Source organism: Sciurus carolinensis, chromosome 12 (assembly GCF_902686445.1).
Source record: "Sciurus carolinensis chromosome 12, mSciCar1.2, whole genome shotgun sequence".
Lineage (NCBI taxonomy): Eukaryota > Metazoa > Chordata > Mammalia > Rodentia > Sciuridae > Sciurus > Sciurus carolinensis.
Window position 1 is genome coordinate 100301323 of NC_062224.1, and position 26392 is coordinate 100327714.

At 37.1% G+C, this 26392-nt stretch overlaps 1 protein-coding gene across 5 annotated transcripts in view; it reads right to left on the reverse strand.

The window, feature by feature from the left end:
• Hmcn1 (hemicentin 1) overlaps positions 1-26392 on the reverse strand; it is a 413611-nt gene that overhangs the window by 45785 nt on the left and 341434 nt on the right. For all 5 annotated transcript variants that reach the window (XM_047520702.1, XM_047520699.1, XM_047520701.1 and 2 more), the window contains 15 exons: positions 24923-25004; positions 23392-23528; positions 20789-20930; positions 19606-19750; positions 19093-19220; positions 18472-18628; positions 16110-16231; positions 15769-15933; positions 14379-14486; positions 13694-13831; positions 13439-13573; positions 10313-10582; positions 7659-7849; positions 3935-4148; positions 273-407 (listed from right to left, as the gene is read on the reverse strand). In XM_047520702.1, the coding sequence (XP_047376658.1) occupies positions 273-407; positions 3935-4148; positions 7659-7849; positions 10313-10582; positions 13439-13573; positions 13694-13831; positions 14379-14486; positions 15769-15933; positions 16110-16231; positions 18472-18628; positions 19093-19220; positions 19606-19750; positions 20789-20930; positions 23392-23528; positions 24923-25004 (2269 nt within the window). The remainder of the gene's footprint in view (positions 1-272; positions 408-3934; positions 4149-7658; positions 7850-10312; positions 10583-13438; positions 13574-13693; positions 13832-14378; positions 14487-15768; positions 15934-16109; positions 16232-18471; positions 18629-19092; positions 19221-19605; positions 19751-20788; positions 20931-23391; positions 23529-24922; positions 25005-26392) is intronic.

Sequence of the window (26392 nt, forward strand, 5' to 3'; positions counted from 1 at the left end):
TGATCTCACTGATAAACGGATGATGATATATAATGGGGGGTGGGAGGGGGGCAAGAATGGAGGAAGGAGGGACTGTATAGAGGGAAAAGAGGGGTGGGAGGGGTGGGGGAAGGAAAAAACAACAGAATGAATCAAACACCATTACCCTGTGTAAATGTATGATTACACAAATGGTATGACTCTACTTCATATACAAACAGAGAAACAAGATGTACCCCATTTGTTTACAATAAAAAAAAACAAAAAACAAAAAACGGAGCGCTCTTTCCTACCTTTCACATAAACAAATCCGATGGCCTTCACAAAACCCACGCTGTTCTCTGCGGTGCACACGTAAGTGCCCGAATCCTCTTTTGACACCTTTTCAATAACAAGTTCACTGTGTCCATCGCCACTGTCAGCATGGGCTGAGGGGAACAAGTTAGGAAACAACACAAACGTCTCTCAGAAACCTAGGACAAGTTTCACGACAGCTCAGTATTTTGCACGTTAGATTTATGAGTTGGTCAGCAGCTGAACCAGAGAGACCTCACGGTGGCCCTGGGCAAGAGAGGCTTTTCCACAGATTTCTCCCTCTGAGCTATTTACTGTGTCTATAGACACTCATTTGAAAAAAAGCCCAAGGAACAGGAAAAGCGAATGAAAACAAACATCTTTTAAAAATTATTTTAGATTAAAGTGCACCTTTCATCTCAACGAGTTGCTTACAACTGGCTCACCGTCTCTCTGGGTTTCAAAAATCTTTCATTCAGAAATATGGTATTTTCCATCTCATTATCCCACTACCCCTTTTCCTCCCAAACAATTTCATCAAAACATGAAAAGCTTTCCAATTATAATTCAACTGACTTGGCAGGTCAGAGGGGAAATCATGAAAAATATATGCTAGTTAGGTAATAACCACAACATAACCAATTTGTAATAAATTTAAACTTCTCCCTAAGTCATAAATGGTGATGACATAAATGTTTACAAAGGCAGTTATAGTATTTGGAAGAGAATGTAAGGTAAACATGTTAATCTTTTTTTTTTTTTTTTTTTTTTTGCTTTCCTCAGAAGCAAATGTTGTACTTTAATAATAAAAATCCACTGTGTAGAAGCACTCTGTGACATCAGCAAATACAAGAAGGGTAACTAAAAACCAGATTTTACTTCAAACCACTTATAACCGGTACATATGTCAGAATTACCCCTTAAGGTTTTTAAAAACATTTAGTCTAGGCCTTACTTTTGGAGAAGACTGCAGTGGGGCTCAGGACCCAAGTATTTTCATTTTTTTAATTTTTAAAAATTTTTTGTGGTACCGGGGATGGAACCCAGGCCTTAGGCATGCTAATCAAGCACCCCAACACCTAAGGTACACCCTAAGCTCAGGACCTGTGTATTTTTACGAAGCAATTCAGGGAGGCACTGGGAGGACAAAATTGACCAGATTATGCTATGTGAACATGAGAGTATGTCACAGTGTATTGTACTATTATGTATAATTATAATTTACCAATTAAAAATAATTTTTAAAGTGAACTTATGTGAAGAAAAGGACCTTCGGGTAACTCAGCTGCTCCCTTCTGGTTGAGTTACTGGTTTTAGCTTAACAGGGCTACTTGGGGTTTTTTCCACCATTGCTTAGGGGTGGTAGGTACCTGCCTTGCAGATTAACCAGAAGCAGTGAAGAGCTTGGCCTCTGACATTTTTGGAATCTGTCTTAGATCTTTTCTTCCCTAATGAAGTTTCTTTTTTTCTTTTTCTTTCAGTTTTGGCTTCTTCCCTGGGTCTTTAGCTGGAGTCTTGGGCTCTGTAGCTTCTAGGGTCTCTGCAGCTTCTGGGGTCTCTGCAGCTGGCAGGGCCTTTTTCTTCTTGTCATGAGGTGTGTTTGGGACCAGGACTCTTTTCGGAGAAGAGATTTCTTTTCTATGGCATGTTTTTGCATCTTGACATTTTCTTATCTGGTGTTTCCTCATTGGTACCAGTTGTGGAATTTCATCTTTGGATTCAACTGTCATTTTAAATTGGGTTTTACTGTACCAGTGTTTTTCTCTCGGTCCTCTGCTGGAGATCCACCCATTTTACATGCCACGTTAGGACTCTTCTTCTCCTGTGGCTTTGACTTTGGCTTTTCTTCCTCTGCTTTGGTTTTTCACGATCCTTCTTTTTCTTTTTTTCTTCACTTCTTTTCCTTTAGACTATGGAAGGGAAAGCAACTTCTGGGTTTTCATGTGTGGGAGGGTCAAGCTTTCTCAGTTTTCTGCAATTTTTCATGACAAAAATTATATTTGCAACGGTGTGCTGAATCTGCATTCTAGTGTGACCAATGGGTACATCACTGCAAGAACCATTTCCAAAATGTTTAAGATAGTTCCACCTGTGGTGCCATTGATCACTTTTGATGAAAGCTTGGCTGAAATGTTTACAGATACTGGGACTGAAGAAACCTTTGAAAAAAAATGTTTCCCTATGTATGAAGATAAAAGCCACCTAATTCTTTCATCAGTGAGGAAGAAAAGGAGGAAGTCAAAACTGCCCACCAGGCAGAGCTTGGCTTCACTGGTTTCATATTCCATTTTTAAAGTTCAAGAAGGAATAATCCAAGAGACGGTTTTAATTTCATGCTTATTCAAAAGCTTTCTATAGAAACATTCTGTCTGTTTAGTGGATCTGAGTTCATCATTGGTAAGTAAACAGATTTCTAGAAATCTGATCAGATACCACGAGGCAAGGACACTTCCTTAGTTCTTCTGGAACTTCCCATGATACCACCATTTTATTCCCATTTAAAAGCAATCCATATCATATTTTTCTGGACTTGCAATGTGTCAATGGAGTTCACATGCCTTTCTAACATGCACTTTGTTCAGTGACTCCTTTGTGTCTGGGTCTGCTGGAGTGGAGGTGGAGGTTGCAGGGGTGGCTAAGGCCCAGGGCGGGGAGAGGCTGAGCCCTCCATTTATTTTTTGCCTCCTGCAGATGCATGCAGGGAACCCAGGCTCTGGTTGCTCCAGTGCACATGAATTTAAACACGTTAATTTAAAAACAAGAAGTACTAAATCAGATTCTAAAGCAGCCAATGTCTAATTATGTTGAGCATGTTTACTTTGTGTGCTTTCCTTCACTTATTTTTTTTTAATTTCATGCTGTTGAATATTAAGTGGAAAATCAAAACTTTAAAACTTTGTATAGCTAAATCAGTAGTATGCTTTCAGAAAACGACTTATTAGATTATTATTCATGGTTTTTCTCTAGTGATATTCTATTAAGATAAGAAAGCAGATGAATTCCAGTCGTTAATGGAAATCTGAACAATAAAAAAATCCTTAAGCTTCTTATTATTTTTCTAACAAGACACTTAGCAAATGCTAACAGTGTGGAACTCAATTCTGGGATAGGACAACTTGTTATTATTGATGTGTCTTAACATTGAGGACAACCCAATGAGTAGACATTTGTCTTCACTGGAATGAGTGCTGTTGGGTACTATGAATTACCTGAATGTGTGGTGAAAATAAAGAGTGGCTAGGAATTTTCCATATAACAATGTATACTACATTGGAGATTGGTTCACACAAAGAGAAGCAGGGTTTTCTGTGAGATCAGGTGAATCTTCAGGACTCCAACAGTAACTACTGTAATCCATTTATCAATGAGCGAGATCCAGTGGATGCCTATACATTATATATTGTCTTCTCATGGGGAGGGAGATTATATTTTAGGTTAGAACATACAATGTATAGTCCTGTGATCAACATATCCTTTCAGAGAATGAATACTACATACATACTGAATAGAGGGTAAAATCCAAGCACACGTTACAGAATCTAAAGTAATCAATCTTTCCTTCTGTCACTTTCAATGAATTCCCAGAGCTAAAGGAAACAGAGACTGGTCTGGATTTCTCTATGGCTACACGGATTCACTTCTGAAGAATAAAATCACCGACCTGGAATAATATTGGTATTGAAGGTCCATGTTAGTTTGGGTAATGGAATACCAGTTGCTTTACAGCTTAGTCGGAGTCGTTCTCCTTTATTTAATGACACATCTCCGGGAAGTTCCGTGAAAGTGGGAAGAACATGTACGGTCAGGCTGACAGTGTGCACATCTTCACCTGCAGCATTGTTAGCAACACAGGTATAGACACCAGAATCCTCTGGCTAAAATTAAAAAAAAAAAATCATAGTGCTTAAGATTTCATAGTCTTACATCATCTTACATAAAATACATAAAATCACAGTGCTTGTTCCTCAAGGGAGTATTCTTACATCCAGGCAATTTAAATTTCCATCTTTTAGTCTTAACCATCAGCTTAGTTTTTGCGTAGCACAGTGTAAACCATATAGGAGCTTAAACATAAGCTCGGCCCTTACAGAACTATTGCAATTGTTTTATAGTGTACTAAACATCAAGTATAGAAAACGTTTATTAAACATCATATATATTGCTGCTCTGTCATGTGCAAGTAAAGAACAAGTAATTTTAATGGCTGATAGCATCTTGGTAACACAGCTGCCTCTCTGAATAAGGTGATACCAAAGACTGTCCAAATTATTACAATTAAAAATGGTAGAGTGCTTGCCTAGCATGTATGAGGCACTGGGTTCGATTATTAGCACCACATATAAATAAAGAAAATTAAAAAAAAAAAAGAATGGGGGTTCCCCTAAAACAAGAAATGATAAGAGTAAGGGCAATATTACCTACAATTCTGAAGATTCACTTGCTAAGTGGAAAGACCAGCTCTCTTTGCTCATGCCACTGGATGGATTGGCAGCATCCCATTCAATTCTGACTCCCTTGCTTGAAACCACCTCTTCACCTGGCTTCCAGGACATCACTCTCCCCCAGGTTGCCAGTTCCTCTCTGGCTGCTCCTTCTCCATCTACTTTTGCGCCTTCCCCTGGACATCGACTTCTTAATGTTGGCCTGTGAAGGGGCTCAGTCTTTGGTCCTGTTTTCCTGTCTAACTGCTCACTTCCTTGGTGACTTCGTCCAGTGCCCTGGCTTTCAATACCACTCATATGCAGATGACTACCAGCAATTTCAGTTCAGATTTTACTTCCAAACTCCTGTTACACTGACCTCATTCCAACTCTCTGGATGTCTAGTTGATACCTGATGGCTACAGGTGGCACCAGGATGGGAAGAAAGGATCGGGGGAGTTCAGTTTTGGACACAGACTCTCAAGTCCCCTTGCCTGTTCCCGTGGCACCTGTAGCTGTCACCCTGTCAGTTGATGGTTATTTCCTCCTCCAGTTGTTGATACCTCTAAGAGATCGGAGCTATTCTCTACTTTTCTTACCAAACCCCATGTGTAACCCATTAAAACATGCTAGCTTCAAAGCATATGCAGCACCCTACCACTTTTTATTGCTCCTCTGCTGTCGTTCTGCTCTGAGTCCTTCATTTCTCATCTGCCTCCAGACTGGCTTCTCAGCAGTTCTCCCTGCTACCATCCTGGCCTCCCTACTGCTGACGGTCTTCACAGCAGCCAATGCAACCCTTGGAAACACGAGTCAAGTAATATTGGACCCCTGCTCAACATCTGCAAGGGAGTCTGATTTTTCTGAGTAAAAGGGAAAATCGACCCGTTGACCTACAAGAAAGACTCTACATGATCCGGCCTCCATTTTCCTCTGACTTCTCTTTTCACTTCCTCTCCATGCGTTCAGTGACCTCTTTTCTCTCAAATTCACTTGGCATGTTCCCACTTAAGTTCCCTGTCCTATCAATTTTCCCTGTCTGGTGGGCTCCTTCTGTGGCTATTTGTTTGGCTATGTCACTTCCTTCAGTTCTTGCTCAAAGGTCACCTTCTCAGTGGGGACTTACTCTGTACATCCAGCTTAAAACTGTAACCCACTCTGCTCCAACTTCTGCAAACTTCATCCCACTCTTACTTTCATAACACCTTTTTTTCCCCCAGGCATTGTATACATTATTTATTATTTTCATTATAATTTTTATCATCTGTCTCCTCTTTCTAGAAATAAACTCCATGAGGGCAAAAGGCTTCCATTCTTTTATTTCCTGGTATATCCCAGTGCCTGAATCAGTGCTGGTTGTAGAGATGGGGCTGTGTACTTTTAATTGTTGAATTAATGATTTGAAGTATTAAAGTACTTATTATAGGCTTTTCCCTGTTTTTTTTTTCTTTTTTTTTATTTAAGAATAAAATTTTGTTTGAGACTGATGCACCAGAGAATTTGAAATGTAAAAATTTATAATCATTCATTTATAAATGCAATCTAAATTTGTATACTATTTTTTTTCAAAGGCAAACAAGGATAAATTGTATTCTCTGTAAGAGTCTCCCCACATTCACATGCTTAATTGTTTTAAACTCCCAGGTTGTGACAACTCAAGCTTGAAATCAAGATTTTTATGGAAATGAAGTATTTAGAAATCTGGATCATACATATAATTATTATAGACTTCTGCATATTATTTATGTCTCTCACCTGGTATTTATAAGGCACCCTATTATTGGCACTCTTTAAATGTGTGTGAGTCATTGCTACTTAATTTCTTAAGGTCTAGAAGAATGATTGAGGGGCCACATTCATGGGTGTGGGGGTAATGCCCACCAAGATTTAGCAGTTTAAACAAGTAAGCAAAAAAGACTTGTGCCTATTTTATCAATTCTAAAATTCACAGTTTTAACTTTGATATCTCTGCAATTGGGATGTAATGTGAACATTGACTGACGGTCTGCTGTGGGTTCTTTATCACTGCGCTCTTTCTTAGTGATGCATAAAATATTGATATATCTTACAGTTGATGGAAATAGATTTGAATAAACACGATGTTTGCCGGCACAGCTGATGGGGTTAGTGCCTGATGACATAGTTTGGCATGGGCACCATGTGTGGTCACCCAAAGTCTGGACAACTGGATAAGATTATACTCTAAGTTGAACAGGACCAATTTTACCACTGTAATCTGTTCAAATTCAACCCCATCCAAACTTTGTAATGAGATTTAGGCATTTTTAAGGTTTAGGAAAAAAACAACATGTGTACAAAGGCTCAGAAATTGATTCACACTTTAAGCATGTCCAGTATTTGGTGACAAGTGTTGGATTCTCTCAAACTACATGATGGTTTTTTAATGTCATGTTTATGTACTTATATACAGATTTCTCCTCAAGTGGGCTACCACTAAAAACCTGAGGTGCTCCTGATTCCGACTATTCTACAGATCTCGAGAGGTATCACCTAAAAATATTTTAGAAACCTCAGTCTGCATAGATGCCCCAAATTTTCGTTTTCAAGTCAATGATTAGAAAAGAGTACATAAAACTCTAAACAAAAAAGCAAAACACTACTTTTTGTATTTGTTTTATAATATCTCAGAAATTCTAGTATCTTCTTTCTTTTTATCATTCCCAGACATGGTTACAATCACAGGCTATAGCATAGACACTTAGAATTTTTCCTGATAAACATAGATTTCAATAAAAATAATTTTAAAAGGAGGCCATTATAAATTCTGACTGTACTATATCCTATTCCAGGAATATAAAATGAAATGTGTATTATAAATCTTGTAACCTGAATTTATGAGTATTTTCTTTAGTTATAAAGAATATACTTTCAAACTAAATTACCAGAAGAAGGTACAAATTTACCTTCTGGCATAATATATCTACATATGTATATTAAACTTACCATAGCATTTTCCAAAATGAGTTCTCCATATGGTTCAGCAGTGTATTTTCCTAACAAGTTAGCTAAAAGAACATTGTCTTTTTTCCAGGTTATTGCTGGTGTGGGGATTCCATCAGCCACACACGGAAGAATGGCTTGTGAATTCTCATTGACTGTGTAATGGACTTCTGTACTTTGGATCCTGGGTGGTACTGTGAAGAGTCAAAATAGAGTCATCCAGGAAGTCGTTTTCAATATCTTTATTCACATTGAAAAATAACACACAAAAGTCTGGTTTGAAGATAATTTTGCTAGAAATACTAATACTAATACTTTATAGCAAGTAAATGGATATTAAGATATTATATTAACATTAATATTAAGATATCCATTTACTTGTTCTGAAACCAATCAACATTTTGATGCTAGCAAGATTTCTAATGTTTGCTGAACGTATTTATATTTAAGTTTCTGAGCAAATAGGTTGGAATTCTTTAGATTTTATGTGCCAGTCTAACTTATCCATACTAGAGTTTCTTCTGTTTTTTGGAGGAAAGTAAAGCAAACAAAAAGACTTCTATGGTTGTATAATTGCTGTATTTGTTCTCAGATATATATGGAGAGGATGAATTAACAACAATTACTACAAAATACTGTAAAGTATTCAATATTGAATATCACAAAGTGCTGTGGAAAATATTTTTTGCAGTATTTCACATATTTTACAACAAATTCAGGTAAAATCCAAACAAGACATTTAATTCACTTTTTATACTGCCACAGAGGAAACTTTTATACTGATTTCATAACTCCATACATTGTTATACCAAATACTTCCTATGACTCAAATCTAAACCCTCTGAAATTTAGGCAATATAGAGATGAAAGGATTATGTTAGTGACTAAGAAATACCTTAGTGGAGTCGGACCTAAGATATTTATTGCTAATGTAAAGACTTAAAAGTATTAAGAATCTTGGCATGAAAAGTCAAAGTATACTCCCTTTCCAAATAATGAATTTTGAAATTATTCAAGCATACTTATGAGAAATGGACCATCCTAATGACTTTTTAAAAACGTGAGAGACAACAATTGGAAGTTGCTATATAAACTTTAATATTTCACCCTTTATTTTTCTATGACTATGAGTAAATATACAAACATTATAGGAATGATTATACCTAAGCATTAAGATAATTTGGAAAACACGAAAATCTATTTACTGAATGGTACATCATATTCAACTCATTTTTCATTAATTTATGTTGTATTTTTATTATTTCCTTTACCTTGGTTTTCTTGGGGGTACTATTTATTTCTCTTTGGCAAGGGATTACAGAGATGCAGTATTAGTAAACTTTTTCAGTTCTTTATTTTTCAATAGGAAAAAAAATTAAGGCTATGATTTCACAGCTGACTTTTAGATTTGACCATGTTTTAATATGTAGTGTCCTTATTTTTATTATTTTATAGGTAATCTGAAAAGAAAAATATTCGCTTTAACATACTTGTTAGCTGGAAGGTTGCTTTTTTAAGTCGTCTGGGGTTGGAGTTTTGACATTAAAAGTTTATAACAAATTTCTAGTTTTATTGCATTGTGGGTAGGAATTGTGGTCTAGTATTTTTAAAACTTACTAATAATTTCTTTGTTTTTTACCATATGGGCTATTTTGGTGAATTTTCTATAAATACTTGAAAACAAAGAATATTATTTATTTGAATATCAATATGCATAAATATAGTTCAATTATGTTAACTGAAATCAAGAAAGTTATTTGGAAAACTCATAAATCAGGATTTTAATGCTGGATGAATTATCTATTAAACTGAAAAGAATTCTACTCAAACTATAACTATGATGTTGTAGTAAATTCAAATATATATTAAAAAATAAAAACAGCTTTCAAAAATTTTTTGAAAAAAATTAAAAAGCAGAAACTACTCATTAAAATAAAAGTTACCTTTGAAATAGTTGTTGAAACAGTTTAATTTGCTATTGTTTCCTACCACTCACACTAATGGGGATTCTATCTGGAATCTTTTTTTTTTTTTTGTGGTGCTGGGGATTGAGCCCAGGGCCTTGTGCTTACAAGGCAAGCACTCTACCAACTGAGCTATATCCCCAGCCCTTATCTTTAATCTTAAAATATACTATAAAAACTAAAATATTGCAAGGGTGATTTTTAGATTTTAGTTATGTTACACAAAGGAAAAACAGGATAGTTCTTCCGTTACAAAAACAGACAAAAGTTTTGCTATTTTAAAATAATGTATCCAGTACATTTCCAATTCCTATTAGGTTAAAACTGTTCACAACGTAGGTGATTAGTTTTGAGCCAACAAGACTTGAACCTTCAAGAAGTAAAGCAGAAGATTCATAAGAACACAAATGGCTCTCTCACAAGCCAAGGACGGATCCCAATCATCACAATGCAAAGGGATTACTGGCAGCCCATTAATTTTTCTGACAATATTAATACAATCTCTCTCACACATGTATGTTCACACAAAAGTAAATATAACCATAGAAAACAGATTTGAAGGGCACGTGCACTTAGCCCTACCCCATGCATACACTATGGATTTCTGATTTTACATGCTTTTGAATTCCACCATATTTGCCCTTGGTGGTCTTTTCTCACTGATACGATAATGCAGCAGGTTAAACAACCTACCATGGACGGTGAGCTTGGTGCTCATGCTGCTGGATCCTGCCACATTTGCTGCCATGCACATGTACTGACCAGTGTCCTCGGGCTGAGCGAAGGCTATCTGCAGAGCTCCAGAGCTGAGGATGTGCTGGCGGATGGACTCCACCACGGCATGCCCATCTTTATGCCACGTGACGTCAGGCGGTGGGACGCCATCTGCCTCGCACTGCAGCGTGATGGGCTTGTCCGTGGCAATCACATGATCCTTCGGCTGAGTGTTAATGACTGGTGGAACTAAAAGACAAAAAGTTTTTATGAATATCCATTATTTATGCAAAGTATGTCGTTAAATTTGTGCTTACCATTACATACTGTACCTGTAAGGAGAGAGTCTATTCAGAATTTTTCAGGTCACTAGAGCACATAATAATCTCTGGTTGCTTTTGGAATGCTTAGATACTGTTCATTACTTAATGTGTTGGTCTCTTAATGGAGCTTATATCAATAATTTTAATCATTTAGTGAAGAAAAATCTCATATCTGAAATCATTCTTTTGTATGATCTCTACACTGATGAAATAAATGAATCCTTTTGGGTCCTAATCCTACTTCAACTCAGTTGCATTTAACAAGCTGTCCACGCTCTTCTTGAAACACTGTCATTCTCTTAACCTCCATCTAGCTCTCCTCTTTTTTTTTTTTTTTTTTTTTTTTGACAGGTGCTCACTGTGTCACTGGGCTGGTCATCAGTTTGTGGTTCTCCTGCCTTGATCTTCCCAGTAGTTGGGATTAAGGTGTGTGTGTGTGTGTGTGTGTGTGTGTGTGTATTGTTCTTGTGTCCTCTCCTTTATCAGACTTCTAAACAATGCACTATTACTATTCCCTGACCCTGTCTTTAGCAATCTTTTCTGTTTACATTCTCTTTTCCTAGGTGATCTCGTCCAGTCTCCTGGATTTAACACTAATTCCAAATATTTATTTTACACCATAAATGGCCCATGAGCTCCAATACATATACATACTCAACTCTCTATCTGACATCTCCACTAGGATTTTTAATAGTTTCCTATGTTTAACATGATTAGACAGAAACCACCATTTCCTTCTTCCAAAACCAGTTCTTCCCTTTGCATTCCCTTGTGGCACTATCATCTACTCCCGAGCTCAACCCTGAACCCCAAGAAACATCATTAATTCTTCCCTTTTGTTAACTTTCAATTAATTCATCAGCAATCCTGACCATTACACCTCCAACTCGAGCTTAAATCCACTACTTTTCCCATCATTCCTGAAAGACATCTTGCTCCCTCTCCTAGACCTCATATAATACCTTACCTTGACAAATGTATCCATTCTTCTAGCTCCGGTCTTGTCCTTTTTCTAAACTGCCATCTCCATGGCAGCAGCAGGTCTTTCCAAACCCAAGTCAGAATCCTGGCTGAAGCTCTCTAAGACTTCCCACTGCACAGACTGAAACCTAACTTCCCTTGGGTCCATCCCACTCTGCATGCACTGGCCCTCCTGCTTGGCTGATCTTCATCCTTTGCCTGCCTTCCTGTTGTGCACCACTATCGGACCACACGGCATGCTTTCTTTTATCCATCTGCCCTGTCTTGGGCTCACTGCACATCTGCCTTCTGTCCCGTGGACACTGTCAATCTGCCCTGGCTCATCCTAGCTCACCACTCACTCGTCAGCTTAAATGTTCCCCATGTCCATGCCCCAAAGAAGCCTTGTAAACCCTAATCTAAAAACATCATCATGTAGCTCCATTAGTCATATTTTTACATAGCATATATCAGAGTTTATCATTATTTCACTTTAGTAGTATAGTATTTTTCTTCTCCATTAAAATATAAACACCGGAAGAGAAAGAACATGCCTGTAATGCTTAATGTGTTTCCAGTTATTGAGACTCAATAAACTTTGACAAATACAAAGAAATTGAATTTACAATCTGCAGGGAAGTAGGCTTGACTCTATTCACTAATTCACTATAAGAAAGTTGTGCTACAACAAAATTCAAAATCTACCAAATTCAAATTTGGTACCTTGAAAGCTCATTCCAAATCACTTCATATTCACAAAAAGAGTGCATGCAATATAAATAAATTATATCAAGAAAATATCAGTTAAATATGAAAAAAAACCTGCTTTGTCTTTTGAATAATTTTTCCATCAAGTTAGTTTAACAGCAGTTTTTTAAAAATATATTTTACAATTCAGTGTTTCATAGCATAGCCAAGGTAGTAGTGTAGAAAAAATAGTTTTAAAACCATGCAAATATATGCTACAATGAAATACAGTATAGTTGTCCCTCAATCCATACCTGAAACCAAGAATGGTACTAAAGTCCACACATCATGCTTTTCCCATACACACATACCTATGATAAAGTTCAATTCCTAAATTAGGAAGGGATTTACAGTAACTAGTAATAAAATAAGACAGTTAAAATAATATACTATAATAAAAGTTATATGAATGTGATCTCTCTCAAAGTATTTTACTGCTCTTTAATATTTCACATAAAGGTGGCATTTTATGGCTTCTCTTTGGCATATCTGAATAGCCGATATCACTACTGTTGTGCTTTCGGGCCCTTATGAAATAAAATAAAGGTTTCTTGAACACAAGCACTGCGATATTATGACAGATGACTGGTAACTGAAGACAATTACCAAGTGACTACTACCTGGGTAGTGCGCATCACATGGGGATGCTGGACAGAGGCAATTCAAGTTACAGGTGAGATTTTATCATACTACTTGGAAGGAAGTATAATAAAACTTATGGATTATTCATTTCCAGAAATTTCCACTTAACATTTTCAGACCATGGTTGACTGTAGGCAACCAAAATTATGGAAAGCAAAATCATAGTTAAAGAAGTGACTTCTGTACCCTGTGAAGTTTGACGCAAGTTAAAATTACAATGGGCACCTTAGTTTTCTTATACAAACCATATGAAAAAAATTAAAAACTCTAAACTTTCTTCTTCATAAAGGTAAGAGGAAATCAAATAGGATAAAGTAAAAAAAAAATGGGATCATGCAAACCAAGAATGGGTGAAAGGCACTGGTTTTGAGATAATGATATTTAGTATATGTCGCCATAAATATCTTTGAAGACAGATGCACTAGTCAGGTACCTTGGACATTTAACTTGATTTTCCCTAAGGCCGTGCCAGCTGGGTTCTGAGCCACACACATGTATGTGCCAGCATCCTCTCGAACAGCTCTGGAGATCTGCAAGCTACCACTAGGAAGAACTGCATGACTTTTGCCTGTATCATGGTTAACAAAAGAAAAGTGAGACAAAATTTCATTTAAAAAAACTGTACTCGCTTCTGAATTACAGAACACTGAACGTGCTGAGATTTTTGTGATAGAAACAGTGGTAGTACCTGCAGTAACCACATTGATGCCTTCCTTCTGCCAAGTAATGAAAGGAGTAGGCGTCCCTGTTGCTTCGCATGGTAGCAAGATGGGGTTGTTTAGAATGACATCTAGTTCACTTGGCTGGGGCTGAATGATTGGAGACTCTTAAAAAACCAATCAACAAAATGAATAGCACTAGTCAGCAGCAGAAACGTCTACTGTGGTGAGAAGCTGAAGTATGCCCAAATCTCTCATTCCTAAGTACTGATTTGTTTGAATAAGAGAAAAGTAAAGATTGGTCACATTACATTCTTTGAGTCAAGCTAGCTATGATAGAGTTTGCCTTAGAACTCCATTCGAAGACTAGAAGCAGAAACAAATTATACAAGTCCAGGAAGAAAATAATTTGGGGTTGTTCATGTCATTTTTTTTTTATCTGTATGCCTTTTTTAATCTATTGAAAAATATCTTTCAGACTTTCACATACCAAGATATTGCTGTGGTTTATAGTTCTACATAGTACCATCTTTCAAGAATTAACATGACTTAAACATCACAAAGCAAACATATAGACAAATAGACCCTCAAACCCAGCAAGACATTTTTCTTTTTGGTGCTGGGGATCAGAACGGGGGCTTTGCACATGCTAGGCAAGAGTTCCCCCACTGAGTCCACACAGCAAGCTTTTAGTGAGTAAATAACCTTTCCTACCTTGGACACGAAGGGTCACATGTCGGTGAGCAGAACCAGCTGCATTCCTAGCAACACAAGTATATCTTCCCGCATGATTTAATTGGGTGGAAAATATTTCAATTGTTCCTAAATAGGAAAAAGTTTTAATGTATAGTGCATCTTTGTTTTTCTAGTTCAATAAAATGTCTCCCCCCATACACACCTTGCATAGTGGTGCTGGGCTTATATTCATATATTCATATGCCCCCTGAAGTGTTCAGTACAGTTCTTTTTAAATTATTATTAATAGCTTTATTGAGGCATGCTTTACATAACATAAAAATCACTAATTTAAATGTACAATTTGATGATTTTTATTATATTTATAGTTGTATAACTGTCAAATATAACTTTAGAACATTTCCATCCCCACAAAATGAATCCTGATGTTTATTTACAGTCACTCCCTGCTTCAACTCCAACCCTAGACCATTAAGATCCCTTTCCTGCCTTTATAGATTGGTCTTTTCTGAAGACGCCATGTAAGTGGAATTATACGCCTGCCTTTACTGAGAGCATGAAGTTTTTGAGGTTCATTTGTAGTAGCCTGTATCAATATTTTGTTAACTTTCCCTGCCAGATATGGCACATCACATTTTATTTATCCATCCACTAGTTGAGGGACATTGTGTTTTTGACTACTGTGAATGATGCTGTATGACCATCTGCATACAAATCTTTGTGTGGACAAATGTTTTCACATCTCTGGAGTCGACATCTAGGAATGGATTGGCTGGGTTTATGGTAACTGTTTCACATTTCCGGAAAGTTCTAAACTGTTGTCTTAGCATAATACTTGATGATTATGCTAGAGGGTAGCTAGCTTATATTTTATGATTTGAATTGATACCCATGAATATAGGTATCATGAGACAGCCAAAATATTTTTCCTTTAAAGCAAAGTTGTATCCTGAGATGCCATTGTTACCACCACTATGAAAAAGAGTCAACTATAGCATCCAACCTTTCTTGTCCTGAATCATGAAAATCTTGAAAGCAAGAGCCCTAATTTTTAGTCTCTGGAACTTAAGAGTATATAGCCTGTCTTAGGGACTAAATGCTTTTTAAACAAACATAACTCACAAGTAAGGAGAAGAATTAGCTAACTCTCAGGTTTAGCATACATGCATAAATATACTAGCTTATTTCATTCAGATCAATTTAAGTATTCATTTTTTTTCTGGACTCTTTTTTCCTCTTCTTTTCCCTAGCTCCCCTTTCTAATTGGACTGTATTTTTCCAGATGCATCAGTTTAGCAATGCAGGCAGATTTAATTTTTTTTATTCTGGAGCAACAAAAGGCCAGGGAAGGCCCCCCATTAATAATGAATCCAGTTGAGAGATGTGAAGTCACTGAGCTTGGTCTTACCTGAGGACAGAAGTCGATAGCCCTCTCCCCTGGGAAGCAGTCTTATACCATTTTTGGTCCAGTGAATCGAGGGAAGAGGAACGCCGGAAGCAGTGCAGGTGATCACTGCTGGCGCCTGTCTGGTTATCAGGAATTCTGTAGGCTCATCAGCTATGGAGGGTGGAACTAGAACAATAACAACAGAAAGAAAGAAAACCACATGGTTCCAGCTCTTACACACTCCCAAAGCCTATTTATCTACACCCTAGGTGAGTGGAAAAGGAAGCCCTCTTGGGAAGGAGTGGAACAATGAAGGGAAATCATCATAGTAACTTCCCACTCCTTTGCTAGGCCAGTTCTACCTTGGACAGTGAGATCCACGGTCCTCTGGTCCATCCCAGCATCATTTGTCACAGTGCACTGGTAGGTTGAAGAGTCGTCCACAGAAGGGGAAAGGATTACTAGTGAACCTGAAGAGAGCAGCCTAGAAAAGACATTTGAAAGCATGAGTGCCTGTACATCATTCCTACACAATTTTCCAGTGGGTTCACCATGGTTCTGTGTTGTGAATGGAAGGAAATGCAACTCTCCTTCCTGTTTAAATGAGCACTATTTCTTGGGTGGACACTGTGTGTACTGAAAATTAAATTTATATGGCAAGGACCCTCAAACTTGATATTGATGGGAAGCAGTGGCTGGAAGGCTTGTCTGAAGAGGGAATTTTGGATTTTCTGAATTCATATATCATGATTGACCTTGCTCTCCTAGGAGAAATAGAATGTAATGAGCACACCAATGGAAATCACTATTTACTGAGCATTGAACATATTCCTGGCCCAATGTGAAATACTTTATGTGAATTGTTTCTAAATTTCACAACAGCTTTGTAGATTGGGATTTGTTATTTCTAGTACCAAATGGGTAGCTACAGGTCTGTCTCATTCCTTTCCTTACTTCACATGTCTCCTTACATGTGATGCCTCTCTTGGATGTGTACAATACATACAGAGTATGTGTATGTGTGCTCACACACAAAGTTCCCATACAGTATGTGTCTGTACATGCAATATCTCAGTAGCCTTTTTCTTAACTTCAAAACTAAAACAATCTGGATCATATAAAATGTTTAGGAGGTTTAGTAAATACCCATATAGTTTACAATTGAAAATAAATCTAATGTGACAATTTTTTCCCCCTCCCTCCCTCCCTTCTTTTCTTTCTTCCTCCTCTCCCTCTCCCCCTCCCTCTTCCTCTCTCTCTCTTCCTTGGTACTGCAGATTGAACCCAGGAGCGAATAACCACTGAGTCACTTCCCAGCCTTTTTATTTTTTATTTTGAGACAAAGTCTTGCTAAATTTCTTAGGGCCTCACTAAGTTGCTTGAGGCCGGCACTGATTTTGTGATCCATCTGCCTCAGCCTCCCAAGTCACTGGGACTACTGGTATACCTGGCTAGTAAAGTGACCATTTTCATATTTCAAACTGTCTACTGATAGAATATAAATGATTTGGTTTAATGGAAACATATTTGATGTGCTTAATCCATTTTCCACATGATGGACACTTAAAGTCCCCTGCCTAAAATTAGAATGTGAGAAACAGATGATAGAATTTCAGTGGAAGCACTCTTGGTTTCCTATTTCCCTGTAAATCAGAAATGACTTTTGTCAAGGAGATCTACGAGCACATATATTTCTAACACTATAGCAAAACCTTTGACAGGATTAGCTCGACTTAGATACAGGAAATGACACTCACCTAAGACGTCAGAAATTTCCAGTGATTTAAAGTTTAGCCTTTAAAAAACACATATGGCCATTTTATGAGCTACATCAGTAAAGCTGGAGAAATGCACAACATTGGAGAAAATGCTGTTTTTCCTCTCCACTCAAGCTGCCAAATATCTAGATTATATTTCAAGGTATAAACTTTGATTTTTATTCTACAACTACAGCTCACATTTACTTTTATGGAGTATTTTTCCTTTCATATTAAATGGTGTTTATATCCTTTGTCTTTATAAAATTTCAAAAGGTGATAAATAAATAATGCGGGATAAAAATCTAATCCTACAGACCTTGCTGATGGTCACCCACAGGGTTTGTGTATAGCAAAGTTGCACCCATGATTCAGAAAAAGATTTTCAGTTGTAAAATTAATTCCATATTAAGGAAAAAGATCTTCTACATACTAACTATTTCTTCAAACTTTATATGCTTAGATAGAGTTAAAATGTTAGTTCTTTTAAAAAAATTATGTTTCTATATGGCAGGTAGGATTATTCAATTAAACTGCTTTTACCACAGATGTTCAGTGAGATAAGTCAGGCACAGGAAGACAAATCCTGCATGTTCTCACATATTTGTGGAAGATAAAAAAGTTGATATCGAAGTAGAGAATAAACTAGTGGTTACCAGAGCCTGGGAAGAAGTCAGGGACGCAGGTGCAGGGAGGAGGTTTAATGGATACAGATGTGCAGTTTGATTGGAGGAACATGGCTGATGACACTTAATTGAATATTTCAAAATAGCTGGGAGAGAAGATTTCGAATGTTCTAAATACAAAGAAATTATGTATGTCTGAGGTGATAGATATGTCAATTACCCTGTTCCGAGTATCACCCATTATATGTATGTATTGAAATGTTGCATTTTACCCCATAAATATGTACAATGACCATGTGTCAATTAAATATAAAAATACATGAAAAATAAATTATCCTTACCTGTATGAATTCTGATTTTGATCCACATTAAGAAGGTGTCCATTTTTCCTCCAATTGATTGATGGTTTTGGTATTCCAGTAGCCTCACAGGCAAGAGTAACTTGGACATTGACTGTTACAGTTATGTTGGTAGAGCCCGGAGCAATGGACGGAGGAACTAAAACAATGTCACCAAGTAAGAGGAAGACGCTTTCAACAAGTAGTGCGCCATTCTGTTCTGCTGAACTCAAATCAGTCATTAGTAACTTGCCTCACAGTTAGGAACAGACAAGCCTCTTGAACAAACAAGTCATTTAAAAAAAAAAATTTTTTTTTGGATGTTGCTAGATCTTTATTTATTTATTTATACGTGGTGCTCAGAATCGAACCCAGTGCCTCACACATGGCAGGCAAGCGCTCTACCATGGAGCCACAACCCCAGCAAGGCTCTAAGCAAGGATTTAAGTAGCATTGTGATGACATTAACCACGGTGAGGGGAAAACATGCACCTTGACCCTTCATAATACAATGTGATTTGCATAAATAGGTTTTGATGTCAAGGTCTTCATGAGCTCAACAGCACAGGTTAGCAAAAAGCATTTGACCCAAAGCCTAGATGTTGTTTATCAACACATATTTACCATGGACCTGTAAATCTATGCGCCTACGGTCTGTTCCAGCAGCATTGGTAGCCATACACAAATATCGCCCAGTGTCAGTGACCTGTGCTGATTGAATATGAAGGAATCCATTTTCCAATATGGAGTATCTATAAGAAAGAACACCATTTGAGGTCTCCTGATTCAGCTTTTTTTGATTATTTACATTTTGATGGAGGACAATTTTAACAACAGTGAAATCCATTGTTAGTCTTCTTTTTCTGTTTCAGATGACGTATATTTATAATACCCTTGGTGGAAGAAAAGAATACATCCCAGTGATGCACAGCAGATGGGTTTGTGTTTGTGAATGGACTGTAGTCATGAGGTAGACATGAGCCTTAGGAATTTGAAAATACTACATTTTAATTCTTGTTATTAGGATAAAAAGACTAATTATGAACATAACAAGATCAAAATATGCATTAGAAGAAGATTTAGAGATTTATATTTCAGTTCTTACAGAACTTTTCCTTTCCAAGGAAGAGCTGTTACCTTGCATGATTCCCAACTAGAATGGTTCCATCCTTTCTCCATGTTATCCTGGGGATTGGCACACCTTCAGCAGAGCATTCCAGAACAGTTGACTTATTTAAGAGAACGACGAGACTCTGGGGACCACCCTTGATGTTTGGAGGGACTGAACGAGAGAGACACATGAGAAGATTCAGTTGAACAGAAGAACATAATAACAGTCTGAGATGTAATATAAAATGAGCCTTGAGTTAACACTAATCAGGGTCAGTACAGGTCGAACTGAGGCTTGATTCCTGATGTCTTGCTCCAGATACTCTGTTTAAACCTAAAGAATAGATGGGGAGGAGGATTTTTAAATCCCTGATATGCAGTATGAAAAATTCTGGCTTTCTGTCAGAGAGGCTTAAACAAAAATCAGCTCTTGTCTGATGCAAATTAAAGATGATATTTCTTATTTCTCTTTGGCCAAGTAACGATTCGAGAATGTTAAAACACTGGAACAACTTCACTTTAAATGAAGAACAGAAAGTGGGCTATTTTAATGAAAAACACATCTGTGGTTAATCATGCAAGTCTCAGAACATGCATTTTTATTAATCATTGAGTTCTTGGGGGAATAGAAATTCTGAATTTTTAATTTTAGCCTTAGAGATATTACTTGTGTGGATCACCAGATAGCCTGTAAAATCCGTATATTAAAAGTCCAATGGGACTTTTTTGGGGAAAAGCCTAAGTTATCTACATTAATTTTTGGCAAGTTTCGCTATTTAGGTATCATATTAAAGAAAATTGCAGTACTAAGGCAGTATTTAAGGAAATTACAGTCCTATGCACATATACAGTATACTCTCAATCCACCATCAATAACAGTGAACAAAACGATGAGCCATTTGTCATCCAGAGATTTAGTGTATTGACATTCTCAACGGCTCTGACCTGAAAGACGTGAAACATCTGGCTCTGCTAATAACAACTGGATACATACACATTATCTTCTAAGATAGACCATGTATGTCTAATTATGTTTTCCTGAAACTCAGTTAATTTGCAATTTAGCCTTAATCCAAAAGTACTACATGTTGTCTTTTTCAAAATAAATAATCACAAGGATTCATCTAGTATGCTCATGAAAAGAAATCATCTCTTTGAAATGCCTGAGGTTAAATTTTTAAGTTGTGAGAGAGTGAATAATTTCTCTTACCATTCACAGTGAGAATAAATTCTCTCGTGGTCTTTCCCGCTATGTTGCTGGCAACACAGGTATAATTGGCTGTGTCACCTAGGTCTGCATTGTTAATTTGCAAGTATCTCCCTCCAGATAGGATTCGCACTCGGGGTGTCGCCTGGATTCAGCAAGTAAAATTCATCATTAAGATGTCAGGAAAAGAGAGTGAGGTGTTACTTCAAAAGTAACTAGAGTGAATTGCAGAGTTGCTGTCTGCCCACATGTTTTGTATGACTCCCCCACTATTAGTATAGGATAAAAAATACTCTGGGAGATATGTCAACAAGTACAGTAAAGTCAAGGGCAGGGGTTCATAGCTCCATCCCCCTGGCCACATGATCCATTCAAGGATGGGTAGGTGACTCAGTCGAGTCTCTCAGAGCCCTCCACAGGACTTTTGTTGGAAGTGTTGAGGAAAATAAGCTGTGCCTTCCCCCCACCCCCCACCAATGGAATCACTAGTTCTGAGGATGACTTATACTTGGTGACAGTTTTACTATGTGGGGACATCCCTCCCTGAATCTAAGATAAAGCAAGCGGAGTTGAGATTCAGAGAAAGGACACACATGCTTCATTATGTATTTGAAGACTTCTATAAAGTTCTCTCTCTCTCTCTTCAATCTCTTTCTTTCATCACATAAATATGTACAAATCTCCATTTAAAGAAGAGTGTAGGGCTGGGGTTGTGGCTCAGTGGTGGAGTGCTTGCCTGGCATGTGTGAGACACTGGGTTTGATCCTCAGCACCAGATTAAAAAAATAAATAAATAGTTATTCTGTCCATCTGCAACTAAAACTATTTAAAAAAATAGTCTATCCTTGTTTCTACTTTCCTTTCCCTCCACTGACTCTTCAGATAACTGTCACTTGCTTCCTACTTCAATCCCGCTCTTGCAGAACCACTGTCCAGATCTTTAGCACCTCTGTGTTGCCAAAGCAACAGACACAACATAACTTGGACATTATATGCCCTCTCTTAACGCTTCCTCTTTGGTACAGCAGTGCTTCCTGCTTTTAGCCCTGGCTCACTGAGTCCCCCCTCTCAGACCCATTCATTCCTCTTCTTCCTTCGCTCACATCATAATTGTTAGTACTGTCGAAGGCTTTATTCTCATTTCACAGTTCGACCTCACCCAAACAGGACTTCACCAACAGGTTATACCAAGAGGACTATCACGTCAAAGTTTTTTTTTTTTTTTTTTTAAAGGAAATATGGGTTACTGAATCAAATATTTTTTGGTTAAACTATGAACTCGCATTTTTAATGATTTTGGAAATTTCCTTGGAGAGTAGATAAGGAAATCAAACCCCAAAGGACTACAGCTGAACTCATCATTTTTCTCACTGGTGGGCTCACCCTTTCCCAGTACTGACATCACTTGGTTCTATCTGGAATCAGGGTGGACTTCTCCATCATCAACACTCACTGGCTATTGTGCGTAACTTCCAATGGTCTGGGGTGAAATGCACACATGGGAGATGGGACTATGGAGGCCACGTCAGAGCATGAAGGGCCTTGTGAGTTACGCTGGGTCATTTACAACCCTTAAAACCATGGAGAACCATCAGATTTTATAAAGGTTTACTTCGGCTGCAGTGCCCGGAACAGAAGCATTCATTCCTTTTCTTGTAGGGACTTTGGATGTGCCATTGAGTATGACTGAGATCTCCCTTCTCCCCCAGTACATATCTGTTCTTTAAGACTGAACTGCCCATTTCTAAGAGGCCGCTTGTTCTGTTCCGTACTCTTCAGCCTGGGTTATATGTTTCTCCTCTCTTGCTTCTACTAAACGCTTTGCATCCCTCCAGCATATAATTTATCAGTAGGATCCACTCCAAAATCTTCAATGAACCTCTGTCTTTTCAGACAGTCTGTGAGCTCTTTGAGGGTCAACACTACTCCCAGTGGCAATTTTAGTGCCTAGCATTATAGTAGGCACACAATAAATAAGAACAGCTGGGGTGAGTGACACGCATCATGACTGCAGCATATAAATAACCATCAGAACTCAAGTTCTGCAAGTGGTTTGGTGGTGGCGAAAGTCATTATGCATTAGATTTGGGGGAATGTAATCTCATTTTATAATTAATTGCTAGCAACACAATGTAAAACAATAGGTTATGCTGACAGGAAGAGTAAGAACAATGAAAAAGAAGAAAAAAGGGTAAGTAACTAGGGATAGAGACCTAGGGGTATAGATCTTTGGCGTCACTCCTGAGGTCCAGGTTTAGATCAGGAAAATTCAGCAACAGCTTCACCCTAGAGACTTGGCAGGATAGATTCGTTCTTTTGAGACTCTTGATGGTTTCTTCCCTCTCAAGTAAACTAATAGCTGAGAGTTTCAAATCAGACTTTAATCCACAGGTTCCAGGAGATACATGCACAGGTGAGTTTCCAGAGTGTCATGAATCTAACGATCTGTCTTTTAATCCATAACCAACTATTAAGCAAAGACTAAGAAGGAGCCTGTGCCTGCCTCAGCAATGTTGAGTACTTGGTAGAGATGTGATTTGGTTTGGACTATCTAGTAAAGGCTCCACGGCTTTAAATGAATCTGTGGAGTTGAGCAAAAGACTTGCCTGTAACTGCTCTCCGTTTTTGAGCCACGTAATGATGGGTGGGGGCACTGCATCTGATTTGCATTCCAGTGTCACTTGTCTATTCCGTAACACGGTGAAATCCTGGGGCTCGTCAGTTCCAGCAATATTAGGAGGTACTGGGTATAGGAACAACACATCAAAGGCTTTCAATAAATGAGATGTAAAATGATCTAACATATTAGTGTTCAATAAATGTTAGTTTTGCTATATGAAATAAGAGACATAAACTTAAAACATTACTCTTTTATAGTGCAGATAATTAATAGAATTTTTTAAACCTTATGTAATATTTTCACATAGATTGAGCAATAAAATTCTTACAGTAATTTCATAAATAGAATAACTAATATAATCACATTATTGCTACCATGTGACAGGCAAAGAAACTGAAGCACAAAGGGATCCCTACATTTTCTTGGAACATTAGATTTAAAATTACCAAATCAGGAACTTCCCATCACAATATACAAAAATGTATATACTTTTCTTGATATACAGAAATATGTATCTGAGACTCTTCTGTATAGAATTTAAATGTTAATTAATGGCAGGTCTCATTTGTGTGTGGAGATGGGAGAGGAAATGTAAATCCAAGACAGTATGTACTTCATTTAGGCTATTAAATTAAACAAAGGCCTTCTGTTTAGTTTCAAACAATCTGCTTCATGGAGAATAATTTCAATTTTGATGTAAAGTAGTTTGGAGAGAGGTTAATCGACATGGATATTCTAGGAAGTAATTAGGTAAAGCATTTCAAAATCCTTAAAAGCACGCATGTGTGTATATGTATGCATGTGTGTGTGTGTGTGTGTGTGTGTGTGTGTAACCAAGCAAGTGTACTTAACAGAAATTTCTCAAAAATAAAAGGAATGGGCTGAGATTGTTGTCAATATTGATGAAAATAGAGAAACTACCTAAATACTTAAAAATAGGATATAAAATAGGACACTATGCAATCACTAAAAATGATGCTGTATTTATTAACATAGGAGCATGTGAATTATACAATTAATTGACACAAAAAGCCACTCAAATATTATATTCTGTATGATCACATTTGTCTTTAAAGAGACTGGGTCTTGCTATGTTGCCCCCCTGGCCTGGAATACCTGGCTGTCCTCCTGTCCCATCCTCCACACCACCACACCTGGTTCAGATTATATTTTGTGACAAAACTTTTAGTAGCAAGAACATTGTATCTTTGCATGGTGAGGTTATGGATTATTATTATTTTACACTATTATAATTTATATTCTATTACTTTAAATCAATGATATGAATTATTTATGCAGGAACAAGATAAATAATTCAAAACCTTATTGAATTACCCCAAAAGAGCACTTGATCATTCAAATAAAAGAATCAGGTTTGCAAAATGTGTATTCCTTCATTTATAAACATTTTATTATATGCTATAGAGTTGACCTACATTCTATAAAGTCTGGCTTCTAATTAATTACATTAATTAATGTATTTGATAAAACATGGACTTTTTTTTTGCCAAATTTACCATGCACTCTCACTAAATATTCTTTATCAGCATCTCCTGCGGGACTTGATGCCAGACACGTATATCTTCCAGTATCCTCCACCTACAAAACCCAAGTAAGCAAATTACAGAATGTTCACATGTGGCTTTGGTGATGAGAAAAATATAAACTAGAACGAATGTGACAATCACCAAACAAAGCAAAACACAGTTAAGAAAGCACAAGAAGTAAAACAAACTAACACAATCAGCGTTCTGATACCGAGCACAGTTTTGTATCTTCATTATATGCAAACCTATGTTTTAATGGATTTTATTATTTGATTTAAAAATATCAGGAAAGAAAGGCATATAAAAAACCTAGAACCATATGGTTCTTGAAGAAATAAATATTCACTGGCTTAAACTGCAGACTGAAAAATTCAACTGCAGTCTTATTGAAGAAAATTATGTTTATTCAATCATTAGATCAATAAAATATGAGGTTATTAAAATCAAACACATTAATATCACATCTTGACTCTACCTTTGATATATATGATGAAACAAAATGGCGATATTATGTGGTTACATACAGGGTCAGATTGACAGCAAAATCTATTATTATTTGACTAAAACCACAACCATTTCTTTAAAAATTCTCACACATGGTTTCCACTGCAAGTTAGTCTTGATTCATATGCTTGACATTGTATACACAACACACATGTGAAGAATACACTAGAAAAAAGATGATACTACTGTAAAGAATGTACTTTGTGAAATTAGGAAAGTCCTGGAATCATTTATTTTGCTGCTTGAACATTCCTAGGACACTTGGATTTTAAAAGTTCTTACATTCAAAGCGGATGCCATAGGTTACGGGAAACTTTCTCACAGTCTGTAAAAACTCCTTAGAAAAAATTTAAGACTAGGATTTTTGGAAAAAAAATACTTAAAGACATTTTAGAAGAACAACTCTCACATAATCCTTTGATTAAGAATTAAAAACTGATGTTGCATTTCCTGGAGAAAAAGTTTGGAATCTCTCATCATGTCTTTAAATCCTTTAAAAGTAATTCTTCCCTACTAACTGTTCACCCCAATGATGTTATCCCCTTCACTTGTCTTGATTTGGCCAATCCTGAGCCTTCATTAGTGACTCCTCTTAAATTTTGCCTCCTCCAGAAAATAATTCCTGACAACACTGTCTCTTCTGGATACCCACAGCCATTAGTTGCAGTTACAGTTGCTAAGGTGTATTCTGTCCAATAGGGAGTTTAAAAAAGTTAGGCAGGTGTTTTCAGAGTAAGATTTTGCAGAGTTATTGACATGCATTATGCCTCACAAAGGAGAGGAAAATGCAGTATACAATTCTGGTCATAGATTGGCCCCTCCTCCCCTTGGAGTTACATCAGAGACCTGTGCTTCACGGACAATGATTTAGGAAACTTGTCTCACACAATTTGGAATTCACAAAGCTTCCATTATGTACTGGGCATAACTATGTTG